We start from the raw sequence: 13,307 nt of genomic DNA, 5'->3' as shown, positions 1-13,307 counted from the left end.
TCCTTCTCCTTCTCCTTCTCCTTCTCCTTCTCCTTCTCCTTCTCCTTCTCTTTCTCCTTCTCCTTCCCTTTTCCTTCCCTATTCCCTTCCCCTTCAGCTTCACCTTCGCCTTCTCTCCTTCTCATTGTCTCTCGCCTGACCCAACCCCTTCCAATCATCCTTTTGCTTCCACTTCCTCTTTGATAGCGTTTTCTTCTCCTCTTTAATCTCAACTTTGCGCTTCCCTCTTCTGTTTCACCTTCCCCTTGACCTTCCATTCCCATTCCCCGCCTGTCTTACAATGTCCTAATTGTTGGGGTCTTCCTGATTTAGGATAAAACGAGAGGAAGACATGAACTGGATGCAGGAAGACTTTATTATGAACAAATAGGAGGGGAGACTGGGAGAGAGACAGTGCGCAGGCCAGAGCCAGGCTGGTTGTTAGGGGCTGCAGGAGCCCAGGGCAGGTGGTGCAGAGCTCAACTTCTGCATGCTGGGCTGTGTCTGCCGGGGGTGTTTGGGGTGGGCTGTGTTTGCTCTAGCAGGGCCCGCAGGTGTCCCAAAGCTTCTTGCTGTAGCGGGGCAAGACGCAAGGGCTGCAGGCGGGAGCAGCATAGGCTCTGCCAAAGGTGCAGAGGCCCCCCGAGGCCTGGGTGGCGCCAGCACCGTAGAGGCCACCCAGCCCCAGGGAGCCGCCAAAGGCCGGTGCTCCGGAGGAGCCCACCACAGCTTGCTGGGGGAAGGAGCTGAGGATGGGGCCGGGGAAGGTGACCACCACGGGGGGCGGCTGGATCAAGGCTGACGAGTCGGGGCACTGGCGGGCGCACAGCTCGTTGCAGCTCTCAGCGATGGGCTGGGGCACAGCCACGCTGGTTTTGGGTGGGCACAGGTCGTAGCAGGACATCTTGGTGTGGGATGTGAGGGTGCTCTGCAAGAGAGGGCAGCGATGTAAGGAGAGCAGTGGAGAGCAGTGCCCGAGCCACAGGGGCCGGGGCAGGAGCAGGGAGCTGAGAACAGAAGCTCTCGCACACTTACCCTTGTCCCTGAGGAGGAGAAGGTGGCCAGGGCAGTGCTTGGCTGAGTGTGGCCCAGGCAGGTCTTTTATAGCAGCCCCAGCATTGCTCAGCTCCAGCTGGGCCAATCTGCAGAGGGGACACTCCCTGATGCTGCTGCTGATGCTGACACCAGGGCTGTGCAGCCCCTGCCCCTCCCTGAGTCAGAATTCTCCCATGTTCCACCCCAGAACATCCTGCTGCCCAAGCTTTCTTGTCCTTCCTGTCTCATGAGGGACTTTATAGCCAGAATGTCACCCAGTGAGGGGCTCCAGGGACAGCAATGAAGGTTTGGAGGGTCTGGGGCAGGAATGGCTGGAGCCTGCAACATGCTGGGGATCGGTGCATCACCAGCCAGCCCGGCAGAGCTCCAGACACTGCCCCGGAGGGAGCTCTGCCGGGCTGGGGCAAAGAAGTTGTGTGTCCTTCCATAGCTACATGGGACAAGGAGCAGAGATGTCCACCTGGCCATGGCTGATTCCAGCCCTTGCCCCAGCCTGTTTGGATAATTAAAGTTGTTCCTGGAGCCAATTCCTGAGCGACATCCCTGCTATCAATTTGCTTATGTGGCAGGAAGGACAAGAAAAATTGTGCAGTGGGTTATGCTAGGGTGGCACCCTGGGATGCTGACCCAGGGAGAGGCAGGGGCTGCACAGCCCTGGTGTCATCATTGTCATCATCATCAACAGCAGCAGCAGCAGCAGCAGTGTAGCAACATCAGGGAGTGTCCCCTGTGCAGACTGGCCTGGCTGGAGCTGAGCAATGCTGGGGCTGCTATAAAAGCCCTGCCTGGGCCAGGCTCAGCCAAGCACTGCCCTGGCCACCTTCTCCTCCTCAGGGACAAGGGTAAGTGTGCGAGAGCTTCTGTTCTCAGCTCCCTACTCCAGCCCCGGCCCCTGTGGCTTGGGCATTGCCCTCTCCTGCTCTCCTGACATCGCTGCCCTCTCTTGCAGAGCACCCTCACATCCCACACCAAGATGTCCTGCTACGACCTGTGCCCACCCAAAACCAGCGTGGCTGTGCCCCAGCCCATCGCCGAGAGCTGCAATGAGCTGTGCACCCGCCAGTGCCCCGACTCGTCAGCCTTGATCCAGCCGCCCCCTGTGGTGGTCACCTTCCCCGGCCCCATCCTCAGCTCCTTCCCCCAGCAAGCTGTGGTGGGCTCCTCCGGAGCACCGGCCTTTGGCGGCTCCCTGGGGCTGGGCGGCCTCTACGGTGCCGGCGCCACCCAGGCCTCGGGGGGCCTCTGCACCTTTGGCAGAGCCTACGCTGCTCCCGCCTGCAGCCCTTGCGTCTTGCCCCGCTACAGCAAGAAGCTCTGGGACACCTGCGGGCCCTGCTAGAGCCAACACAACCTACCCCAAACACCCCCGGCAGACACAGCCCAGCATGCAGAAGTTGAGCTCTGCACCACCTGCCCTGGGCTCCTGCAGCCCCTGACAACCAGCCTGCCTGGGTCCTGCCCAATGTCTCTCTCCCACTCTCCTCTGCCCCTTTGTTCACAATAAAGTTTCCTGCATCCAATTCTTGTCTTCGTCCCATTTTTTTCCAACTCAGGATGACCCCAGTAATGGGGGAGTTGCAAGACTGGCAGGGATTCGAAAATTGAAGGTCAAGGGGAAGGTGAACAGAAGAGTGAATGGCACAGTGGAGGTTAAAGTGGGGATGAAAATACTTTCAAAGAGGATGTGGAAGCAGAAGGACAATGGGAAGGGATTGGGTTAGGTTATGGAGAAGGAAGAGCGGAAGGAGAGAAAGGGAGTGAAAGAAGCAGGAGAAAAAGGAAAAGGAGAGGGGGAAGGACAAGGACACGGACAAGGAGATGAAGAAGGACAAGGACATGGACAAGGAGGAGCACAAGGAGGAGGAGAAGAAGAAAGAAGGAGAAAGACCAGGGCATGGACCAGGAGAATAAGAAAAGGAAACAGAAAGAGAAGGGGAAGGAGGAAGTCGGAGACAGAGGACAAGATGAAAAACCAGGAGAAAGTGAAACATAAATAGGAAGACAAAGCACGATATAGATAAATCAAAGGAGAATGCTGAGCCAAAGACAATGGCGAAGGTGGAGGGGAAGCAGATAGAGTGAAGGAGAACGCAAGGACATGGACAAGGACAAGCAGAACAAGAAAGAACAAAGACAAGGGCATGAACAAGGAAAAGGAGAATACGAACATCTTAACAGAGAGAGAAGTAAAAGGGGAGGGAGGAAGAAGGAGAAGGAGGATCACATGAAAAATAAGCAGAACGGGAACTATAAATAGGAAGGCAAATAAAGAGCAGTAGAAAGACAAATAGAAGAAGGCAATGGAGAAGGTTAAGGGAAAGGGAAAGGGAAAGGGAAAGGGAAAGGGAAGGAAAACTGGAACAAGATGTCAGAGAAGGAGCTGATGACAAGGCAGTGTAATGTACAGGGCATAAGGAAGAAGAAGCCTCCCTTCTATGTTAGTTCCAATGACTTCTGCAGAGTCATGGAAACAGAAAGGGGTTGAGCCCTGGCTGCATTTGGCCCTGGATGGTTTCCAGCCCTAGGGACAACCCCACACGTTCACCGCCTGATTGCAGGTCTGAAAAAGCCCATGGTCTCATGTGCTGCAGGCAGGGGAGATTCCTGTGTTCAGGCAGAGTCCTTGGAGCTCACCTGCTGGACTGTGTGGGGTGGCAGCTGCCCGGGCTGGGGGATCTGCCCAAAGGTAGCTCAGCCTGACAGGAATGGGCATGAGAGACTGCCCTGAGTGGGCTTGCAGTAATCACGTGCAGGAAGAGGAAGCATTGCAGCCCATGATGGGCATTGAGAGTAAAACCAGAGAGGCAGGAGATGAAAGCAGGATTGTTTATTTTCATTTCAGAAAAGAACACACTGGACACAGACACACGAGGCACAGGCAGGTTTTCCCACCAGGCTTCCAGAGACCTGCTCATTCAGGCTTGTGCCAGGCAGTGGCTGCTGCCAAGAGAAGTGAGTGCCTGAGGGACCATGGTGGAGTCAGGAATGTGGGCACAGGCAGGAGCTAGGAGGGGGAGATGCACCCTTGGGAGAGTGGCAGGGAAGGAGGAAAGAGAGGAGGAGCAAAGCTGAGGCTGCCGGGCTGCTGTTGGAGGCTCTAGCAGGGCCCGCAGGTGTCCCAGAGCTTCTTGCTGTAGCGGGGCAAGACGCAAGGGCTGCAGGCGGGAGCAGCATAGGCTCTGCCAAAGGTGCAGAGGCCCCCCGAGGCCTGGGTGGCGCCGGCACCGTAGAGGCCGCCCAGCCCCAGGGAGCCGCCAAAGGCCGGTGCTCCGGAGGAGCCCACCACGGCTTGCTGGGGGAAGGAGCTGAGGATGGGGCCGGGGAAGGTGACCACCACGGGGGGCGGCTGGATCAAGGCTGACGAGTCGGGGCACTGGCGGGTGCACAGCTCGTTGCAGCTCTCGGCGATGGGCTGGGGCACAGCCACGCTGGTTTTGGGTGGGCACAGGTCGTAGCAGGACATCTTGGTGTGGGATGTGAGGGTGCTCTGCAAGAGAGGGCAGCAATGTTAGGAGAGCAGTGGAGAGCAGTGCCCAAGCCACAGGGGCCGGGGCCGGGGCAGGAGCAGGGAGCTGAGAACAGAAGCTCTCGCACACTTACCCTTGTCCCTGAGGAGGAGAAGGTGGCAAGGGTAGTGCTTTGCCAAAGCTAGCCCAGGCAGGGCTTTTATAGCAACCCCAGCATCGCTCAGCTCCAGCAAGGCCAGTCTGAACCGGGGACACTCCCTGATGCTGCTGCAGCTACTGGTGCTGATGGTGATAACGCCAGAGCCATGCAGCCTCTGCCTCTCCCTGAGTCAGCATCCCCCAGGTGCCACCACAGCACATCCTGCTGCCCAAGAATTCCTGCCCTTCCTGCCAGAAGAGGGACTTTATAGCCAGGATGTCACCCAGTGTGTTGTCACAGTGACACCGGTCAGGGTTTGGAGGGTCTGGGGAAGGAGTGGCAGGAGCCTGCATCGTGGTGGGGATCTGTGCATCACCAGCCAGCCCAGCAGAGCAGAATATCTTTGGGCTCCAGGCACTGCCCAGGGAGCTCTGCCAGGCTGGGGACAAAGAACCTGCGTATCCTTCCTGAGCTGACTGGGACAAGGAGCAGAGATGTCTACTAGGCCCAGGCTGATTCCAGGCCTGCCCCACCCTGTTTGGAAAATTAAAGGTTTTCCTGGAAACCCACACTGAGTGACATCCCTGCTATCAAGTTGCTTATGTGACAGGAAGGACAGGAATGCTTGGGCAGCAGGATGTGCTGGGGTGGCACCTGGGGTATGCTGACTCAGGGAGGTGCAGGGGCTGCACAGCCCTGGTGTCACCAGCAGCAGAAGCATCAGGGAGTGTCCCCTGTGCAGACTGGCCTGGCTGGAGCTGAGCAATGCTGGGGCTGCTATAAAAGACCTGCCTGGGCCACACTCAGCCAGACACTGCCCTGGCCACCTTCTCCTCCTCAGGGACAAGGGTAAGTGTGCAAGAGCTTCTGTTCTCAGCTCACTGCTCCTGCCCCGGCCCCTGTGGCTCGGGCACTGCTCTCTGCTGCTCTCCTTACATCTCTGCCCTCTCTTGCAGAGCACCCTCTCATCCCACACCAAGATGTCCTGCTACGACCTGTGCCCACCCAAAACCAGCGTGGCTGTGCCCCAGCCCATCGCCGAGAGCTGCAACGAGCTGTGCACCCGCCAGTGCCCCGACTCATCAGCCTTGATCCAGCCACCCCCCGTGGTGGTCACCTTCCCCGGCCCCATCCTCAGCTCCTTCCCCCAGCAAGCCGTGGTGGGCTCCTCCGGAGCACCGGCCTTTGGCGGCTCCCTGGGGCTGGGCGGCCTCTACGGTGCCGGCGCCACCCAGGCCTCGGGGGGCCTCTGCACCTTTGGCAGAGCCTACGCTGCTCCCGCCTGCAGCCCTTGCGTCTTGCCCCGCTACAGCAAGAAGCTCTGGGACACCTGCGGACCCTGCTAGAGCCAACACAGCCCACCCAAAACACCAACAGAGGCCTCAGCCCAGAATGGAGAAGTTGAGCTCTGCACCACCTCCCCTGGGCTCCTGCAGGCCCTGACACCCAGCCTGGCTCTGGCTGGCCCACGGTCTGTCTCCCACTCTCCCCTTCCCCTTTGTTCACAATAAAGTTATTCTGCATCCAATTCTAGTCTTCCTCTCATTTTTCCTAAATCCAGAATATGCCAGCAATTAGGGCATTGTAAGAAAGGTGGAGAATGGAATTGGAAAGTCAGGGGGAAGGTGAAACAGAAGAGAGAAGGGCAGTGTGGAGGTTAAACTGGAGAAGAAAATGCTGTCAACGAGGTAGTGGAAGAAGAAGAACAATGGGAAGGGGTTGCGTTAGGTGAGGGAAAATGAGGAGAACTTGAGAAGACAAAGGCAAATCTGAAGGGGACAGGGAAGGAGAAGGAGAAGAGAATGAGGAGAAGTGGAAGGAGAAGTGGAAGGAGAAGGAGAAGGAGAAGGAGAAGGAGAAGGAGAAGGAGAAGGAGAAGGAGAAGGAGCCGATGACAAGGCACTGTGATGTACAGGTTAAAGGGAAGAAGAAGCCTCCCTTCTATGTCAGTTTCAATGACTCCAGCAGACTCATGGAAACAGAAAGTGGTTGAGCCCTTCCTTCATTTGGTCCTGGATGGTTTCCAGCCCCAGGGACAACCCCACACATTCACAGCCTGATTGCAGGTCTGAAACAGCCCCTGGTCTCATGTGCTGCAGGCGGGGGAGATTCCTGTGTTCCTGCAGAGTCCTTGGAACTCACCTGCTGGACTCTGTGGGGTGGCAGCTGCCAAGGCTAGGGGATCTGCCCAAAGGCAGCTCTGCCTCACAAGGATGGGGATGAGAGCCTGCCCTGAGTGGGCTTGCAGAAACCACGAGCAGAAGAGGAAGCCCTGCAGCTCATGGTGGGCATCAGGAGTCAAACCAGAGAGGCCGGAGTTGGATGCAGATAGTTTATTTTCATTTCAGAAAAGAACACACTGGACACAGACATAGGAGGCACGGGCATAGTTCCTCCCCAGGCTTCTCAAGAAGTCGCTCCTTCAGGCTTGTGCCAGGCAGTGGCTGCTGCCAAGAGAAGTGAGTGCCCTGAGGGACCATGGTGGAGTCAGGAATGTGGGCACAGGCAGGAGAAAGCATGGGAAAAGATAGCCTTGGGAGAGAGGCAGGGAAGGAGAAAAGAGAGGAGAAGCAAAGCTGAGGCTGCTAAGAGGCTGCCGGGCTGCTGTTGGAGGCTCTAGCAGGGCCCACAGGTGTCCCAGAGCTTCTTGCTGTAGCGGGGCAAGACGCAAGGGCTGCAGGCGGGAGCAGCGTAGGCTCTGCCAAAGGTGCAGAGGCCCCCCGAGACCTGGGTGGCGCCGGCACCGTAGAGGCCGCCCAGCCCCAGGGAGCCGCCAAAGGCCGGTGCTCCGGAGGAGCCCACCACGGCTTGCTGGGGGAAGGAGCTGAGGATGGGGCCGGGGAAGGTGACCACCACGGGGGGCGGCTGGATCAAGGCTGACGAGTCGGGGCACTGGCGGGTGCACAGCTCGTTGCAGCTCTCGGCGATGGGCTGGGGCACAGCCACGCTGGTTTTGGGTGGGCACAGGTCGTAGCAGGACATCTTGGTGTGGGATGAGAGGGTGCTCTGCAAGAGAGGGCAGCGATGTCAGGAGAGCAGCAGAGGGCAGTGCCCAAGCCACAGGGGCCGGGGCAGGAGCAGGGAGCTGAGAACAGAAGCTCTTGCACACTTACCCTTGTTCCTGAGGCAGAGAAGGTGGCCAGGGCAGTGCTTGGCTGAGTGTGGCCCAGGCAGGTCTTTTATAGCAGCCCTAGCATTGCTCAGGCCAGTCTGCTCCAGCCAGGCCAGTCTGCATTCCCTGATGCTGCTACTGATGCTGACACCAGGGCTGTGCAGCCCCTGCCCCTCCCTGAGTCAGCATACCCCAGGTGCCACCCCAGCACATCCTGCTGCCCAAGCATTCCTGTCCTTCCTGCCACATAAGCAACTTGATAGCAGGGATGTCACCCAGTGTGGAGCTCCAGGAAAACATTTAATTTTCCAAACAGGGTGGGGCAGGCCTGGAATCAGCCTGGGCCAAGTGGACATCTCTGCTCTGCTCCTTGTCACATACAGCTCAGGAAGGATATGCAGGTTCTTTGCCCCAGCCTGGCAGAGTTCCCTGGGCAGTGCCTGGAGCCCAAAGATGTTCTGCTCTGCCGGGCTGGCTGGTGATGCACAGATCCCCACCGTGATGCAGGCTCCTGCTACTCCTTCCCCAGACCCTCCAAACCCTGACAGGTGTCACTGTGACAACACACTGGGTGACATCCTGGCTATAAAGTCCCTCACGAGACAGGAAGGACAGGAATTCTTGGGCAGCAGGATGTGCTGGGGTGGCACCTGGGGAATGCTGACTCAGGGAACAGAAGGGGCAGCACAGCTCCGGCATCATCATCACCATCAGCAGCAGCAGCTGCAGCAGCATCAGGGAGTGTCCCCTGTGCAGACTGGCCCAGATGGAGCTGAGCAATGCTGGGGCTGCTATAAAAGCCCTGCCTGGGCCACACTCAGCCAAACACTGCCCTGGCCACCTTCTCCTCCTCAGGGACAAGGGTAAGTGTGTGAGAGCTTCTGTTCTCAGCTCCCTGCTCCAGCCCGAGCCACTGTGGCTCGGACACTGCTCTCCACTGCTCTCCTGACATCGCTGCCCTCTCTTGCAGAGCACCCTCTCATCCTACACCAAGATGTCCTGCTACGACCTGTGCCCACCCAAAACCAGCGTGGCTGTGCCCCAGCCCATCGCTGAGAGCTGCAACGAGCTGTGCACCCGCCAGTGCCCCGACTCATCAGCCTTGATCCAGCCACCCCCCGTGGTGGTCACCTTCCCCGGCCCCATCCTCAGCTCCTTCCCCCAGCAAGCCGTGGTGGGCTCCTCTGGAGCACCGGCCTTTGGCGGCTCCCTGGGGCTGGGCGGCCTCTACGGTGCCGGCGCCACCCAGGCCTCGGGGGGCCTCTGCACCTTTGGCAGAGCCTACGCTGCTCCCGCCTGCAGCCCTTGCGTCTTGCCCCGCTACAGCAAGAAGCTCTGGGACACCTGCGGGCCCTGCTAGAGCCAACACAGCCCACCCCAAACACTCCCTGCAGACTCAGCCCAGCATGCAGAAGTTGAGCTCTGCACCACCTGCCCTGGGCTCCTGCAGCCCCTGATAACCAGCCTTCCTGGGTCCTGCCCAATGTCTCTCTCCCACTCTCCCCTGCCCCTTTGTTCAAAATAAAGTTTTCCTACATCCAATTCTTGTCTTTGTCCCATTTTTTCCCAAATCAGGAAGACCCCAGCAATTAGTGCATTTCAAGACTGGCAGGGATTGGAAAATGGAAAGTTAGGGGGAATTTGAAACAGAAGAGAGAAGGGCAGTGTGGAGGTTAAACTGGAGAAGAAAATGCTGTCAACGCGGTAGCAGAATAACGGTTTTGTTAGGTGACAGAGAAGAAGAAGAAGAAGGAGGAGGAGGAGAAGAAGGAGGAGGAGGAGAAGGAGAAGGAGAAGGAGAAGGAGAAGGAGAAGGAGAAGGAGAAGGAGAAGGAGAAGGAGAAGGAGATGGAGAAGGAGGAGGAGGAGGAGGAGGAGGAGGAGGAGAAGGAGAAGGAGATGGAGAAGGAGGAGGAGGAGGAGGAGGAGGAGGAGAAGGAGAAGGAGAAAGAGAAAGAAGGAGGAGGAGAAGGAGAAGGAGAAGGAGAAGGAAGGAGAAGGAGGAGCCATCTTGTTGGAGGATGTGGTGAGAAAGCACAAGGCTGAGAATGGGACAGTGAAAGGCAGAAAACGCAGGGACAAAAATGGAACAGCATCAGGGCGGGCAGGGGAAGGGAGTAGGATGGAGATGAAGAACTACAGAATCATTTATGTATGAAAATAAAGCTGAGATCCTCTCAAGTCCAGTCATTAACCCATCACTGCCAAGTCCACCACTAACCTGCATTACTTGAAGGCAGTAAGTTTACTTTTCATTGTTGTTGTTTTGGTTTGTTGTTGGTTTTTTTGATCTGGACAAAAACCACCAAAACACAACAGCAAGATTTGGTGTCATATGTGGCATCACTGCCCTTTGAGACTACTGGGAAGTGAATGTAAAACCAAGTTCAAGCCAATCAGGGTTTGAAGTGTGGTGCCTGGAGCAGTAAATGGATGTTTTTACCTTCCTTGATCTGCTCAGAACACAGTACCTGATGTTCCCATCTTTAAAAGCCCTGAGAAATGCCCTTATTCCTACAGTGAAAGAACATTCTGAATTTTAGATAAACTGAGTTGGGATCTGAGAGAAGAAGGTGAAATACACAAAGATGCAGCCAAGTTGCTTGAGGGACTGAAGCATCTGACATGCAAGAGGCTGAAGAGCTGAGATTGTTTAGCCTTGGGAAGAGGTGGCATCTTAACCAGTGGGTATAAACACCTGATGGGAGGGATTAAAACATACAGAGTCACTCTCTTCTGGGTGGTTTCCAGTGAAAAAAGAGGGAATAGGTACAAATTAAAATAGAAAAAAATTGCACGTAGACATAAGAAAGAACTTTTGCTACTATGAGAATGGTAAAACACTGGAAAAGGCTGCCCACACTGGTGGTAGACTGTTGATCTGTGGAAATACTCAAAACATTACTGGCAGGGCTCTGACCTGTCGCTGTTGAGCAGCTAGCAGAGTAATGAATGCATCGGTTCTCAGTGGCAAGAAGGAATGACCTTTATTGTTTTGATTTCATCACATTTATAGAGTTCTCAAAAGTCACCCAGATTGGTCAGTCAGAAGCCTTCCCCCAGGCCTGATTGGCCAGGCCTGCACTGACCAATCTGCTCAAGTTTGAGTGAGGGGTTGGACTGACTGATCTCCAAAGGTCCTTTCCAATGTCAATGATTCCATGCTCCAAGTCTGTATTGGCCTCTCTGACATCAAATCCTGGCAGGGAACCTCACCACCCACCTTCTGAGCGAGTGAAAAGCATGGAACTGTTTTCATTTATTTAGGGCAACTGTTTGTATTTATTTAGGGAGTGCCTGCAATGTTGGAGGTAGATGCTGGCTTTAAATCTTTTTTCTTAATCACCCCAAGAATTCTTGTGAAGCACATGTAATTTGCTCTGATAGCATTCTATGTTTCAGAAAATAAAGACTTCCTGTTCTTTGAAATGAAATCTAGCATAAACACATAATTGAAAGTTACTGAAAACTGCCACTTTCAATTGATCAAAAATTGCTATGCAGAAGAAGTTCACCTCATCTTGTTTCTAGATCTAAGTGCAGCCAATTTTGTAAGGAACAGCTTTGGCAAGGGTATTTTTCTATATCTACATAGTTTTTCATACAAGGTGATGTAGTAGATAGTCAAGCAGCTAATTGCACCTTTTTTAATTTATTTTCCACTTCCTCCTTCTTCTGAAGAGCAAGCAGTTTGCCCACGTCTGCCATGTTAGCATGTTGTTTTGCTTCTTGTGCCTTTCTTTGCCATGCATCACATGTCTGGGAGAAAGATTTCCAGAATACCAGAAATTGTTGGGTTTTTTAATTAACAACAGAAAAGCAAATTCAAAGGCTTTGAAGATGCAGATAATCTCTAATTGTAGACATACTGTGAATTTAAAGCTTCTCCCTACTTATCCTACCCTCTAATTAACAACTCTTCTTGTTTGTCTTCATGTAACTTTTAGGAATGTCACTTTTACTTGTCTGAAGACAGAAGCCTTTTTGGAGTTCTATAAATGGAACACATTTTAAATTCTAAATTCATTATTTAATGTCTAGAGAGATCAAAAACTATCAAAATTTAGTACAGCTATTTGGCTGCTCTTGTCACAGAGAGAACAACATGAGGGGAAGGAAAGGACTGCAAATGATTTGAGGGATGGGACATCTCTGCTGTAAGGCAGGATGAGAGAGTTGGGACTCTTTAGCCTGGAAAAGAGAAGGCTCCAGGACTTCTCACTGTGGCCTATCAGTAGCTGATGGGGCTATGAGAGAGGTGGAGAAGGGCTTCTTACAAGGGCATGTAGTGACAGAACAAGGAAATGGCTTTAGGATGGAAGAGGTTTAGTTTGCATTAGGTATTAGGAAGAAATCCTTAACTGTGATAGTGCTGAGGCACCAACACAGGTTACCCAGGGAAGCTGTGACAGAAGAAACCCTGGAAATGTTCAAGGCAAGGTTGGATGGGGCTTTGAGCAACCTATTCTAGTGGAAGGTGTCCTGCCCATGGCAGGAAGGGAGGGGTTGGAAATGGGTGATACGCAACATCCCTTCAGCCCAGGGATTCAGGGATTCTGGGATTCCCTGAACCCCTGACTGCTGAGATGGTCAGATACTGTCCATCTGCAGCTGGCAAGCCTCTACTTTTATGTGTTTCTACATTTGGAAAAAGTACAGGATGGAATATTTGAGATGGAGAGAAGACAGATAAATAGAAGAGAGATGAGAGAGTGAGAAAAGAAGAGACAAAAGATGAGACAGAGTAAAAGAGGCAACACAAAGAGGAAAAAGACAGAAGAAAAGAGAAAGAGAGAGAGGTGAAGAGAGAGAGGGGGACAAAGATGGCCAAGAGTGAGGGAGAGAGACTGAGAGGCACAAAGTGGGGGAGTGAGCAAGGGAGAGAGATGCAGACAGGGAGAGACCCAGACAACAATACAAAACACAAACAAAAAAGAGTAAATTACACCAAAGAAAGAAGAAGCAAAAAAAAAATCATTATTACAACTTCATTGAATTACTTCTTTTCAGTTACACTTCCTCAGACACACTTCTGTACTGCTCAGTCATTCGAAAGTAAAATTTTACGTCAGTTTCAACACAGATTGATACCAGGGCACAGAGTGACAGGACAAGAGGGAATGGCTTCAAACTGGCAGAAATTTGCAGAGAAGCTCTAATATGCCAAATGTGCTTCTGCTGCCTCAAATAGAAGCAAGATGAAATCTTGCAGGACTGGTGAGAGCAAATTGAGGAGTGTTGGTCGCAAGTGTGGGTTTTCCCCTTTTTTTCTTTTGAAAAAGCGTGTCTGGCAGCCTAGGACCAAGGGATATTGATGGAGAAGCACCAACAGGTGGTAGCATCCCCGTCACAGCAATGTTTATGCCGTCGCTGAGGTTGCAAGACTTGTTTGCGTGTGTGTGTGCATGATATTAAACAAAAAAAACCAAAACAAACAAACAAAAAAAAAAAGTAAAATGGGGACAAAAGGGTTCTGTGGCAGCCCTGGCAGGTGGCAGGGCCCCTCTGAGGTTTGTGACACACCTTCCCACGTGTGTCCCCAGCCAGCACAGGA

General features: G+C 53.9%; 6 protein-coding genes across 6 annotated transcripts in view; 3 read left to right on the top strand and 3 right to left on the bottom strand.

Annotated features, from left to right (window-relative positions):
- LOC146428446 (scale keratin-like) overlaps positions 1-3,353 on the top strand; it is a 108,834-nt gene extending 105,481 nt beyond the window's left edge. Inside the window, exon 2 of the mRNA XM_085079909.1 lies at positions 1,985-3,353. Coding sequence (XP_084936035.1) covers positions 2,009-2,374 — 366 coding nt within the window. The 5' untranslated portion in view covers positions 1,985-2,008 and the 3' untranslated portion in view covers positions 2,375-3,353. The remainder of the gene's footprint in view (positions 1-1,984) is intronic.
- On the bottom strand, positions 338-904 carry LOC146428447 (scale keratin-like). The gene has a single exon (XM_085079892.1). The coding sequence runs from the start codon at positions 881-883 to the stop codon at positions 518-520; it is 366 nt and encodes a 121-aa protein (XP_084936018.1). The 5' UTR covers positions 884-904; the 3' UTR covers positions 338-517.
- Positions 3,354-3,388: 35 nt separating the features above from the next.
- On the top strand, positions 3,389-5,995 carry LOC146428444 (feather keratin 3-like). The gene is made up of 2 exons (XM_085079908.1): positions 3,389-3,987; positions 5,598-5,995. The coding sequence occupies exons 1-2, from the start codon at positions 3,847-3,849 to the stop codon at positions 5,985-5,987; spliced, it is 531 nt and encodes a 176-aa protein (XP_084936034.1). The 5' UTR covers positions 3,389-3,846; the 3' UTR covers positions 5,988-5,995.
- Positions 4,118-4,519, bottom strand: LOC146428445 (scale keratin-like). Its single transcript, XM_085079910.1, has one exon. The coding sequence runs from the start codon at positions 4,496-4,498 to the stop codon at positions 4,133-4,135; it is 366 nt and encodes a 121-aa protein (XP_084936036.1). The 5' UTR covers positions 4,499-4,519; the 3' UTR covers positions 4,118-4,132.
- A 1,262-nt stretch (positions 5,996-7,257) lies between the features above and the next one.
- LOC146428443 (feather keratin 3-like) lies at positions 7,258-7,658 on the bottom strand. Its single transcript, XM_085079855.1, has one exon. It carries the CDS (start codon positions 7,621-7,623, stop codon positions 7,258-7,260), a length of 366 nt encoding a protein of 121 aa, XP_084935981.1. The 5' UTR covers positions 7,624-7,658.
- Positions 7,659-8,746: 1,088 nt separating this feature from the next.
- On the top strand, positions 8,747-9,295 carry LOC146428442 (scale keratin-like). Its single transcript, XM_085079856.1, has one exon. It carries the CDS (start codon positions 8,748-8,750, stop codon positions 9,111-9,113), a length of 366 nt encoding a protein of 121 aa, XP_084935982.1. The 5' UTR covers position 8,747; the 3' UTR covers positions 9,114-9,295.
- Positions 9,296-13,307: the final 4,012 nt, after the last annotated feature.

Source organism: Lichenostomus cassidix, chromosome 21 (assembly GCF_008360975.1).
Source record: "Lichenostomus cassidix isolate B80296 chromosome 21, HeHo_3.0, whole genome shotgun sequence".
Taxonomy (NCBI): Eukaryota; Metazoa; Chordata; class Aves; order Passeriformes; family Meliphagidae; genus Lichenostomus; species Lichenostomus cassidix.
Note: the sequence above shows the minus strand (reverse complement) of the source record. Positions and strands in the feature narration are given on the sequence as shown.

Bases quoted from the DNA above. Each gene is read 5' to 3' on its own strand.
- LOC146428445 (XM_085079910.1), bottom strand. From the start codon at position 4,498: ATGTCCTGCTACGACCTGTGCCCACCCAAAACCAGCGTGGCTGTGCCC.
- LOC146428447 (XM_085079892.1), bottom strand. From the start codon at position 883: ATGTCCTGCTACGACCTGTGCCCACCCAAAACCAGCGTGGCTGTGCCC.
- LOC146428442 (XM_085079856.1), top strand. From the start codon at position 8,748: ATGTCCTGCTACGACCTGTGCCCACCCAAAACCAGCGTGGCTGTGCCC.
- LOC146428444 (XM_085079908.1), top strand. From the start codon at position 3,847: ATGAAAGCAGGATTGTTTATTTTCATTTCAGAAAAGAACACACTGGAC. The intron at 3,988-5,597 runs GTGAGTGCCTGA...CCTCTCTTGCAG, and splicing joins AGTGGCTGCTGCCAAGAGAA to AGCACCCTCTCATCCCACAC.
- LOC146428443 (XM_085079855.1), bottom strand. From the start codon at position 7,623: ATGTCCTGCTACGACCTGTGCCCACCCAAAACCAGCGTGGCTGTGCCC.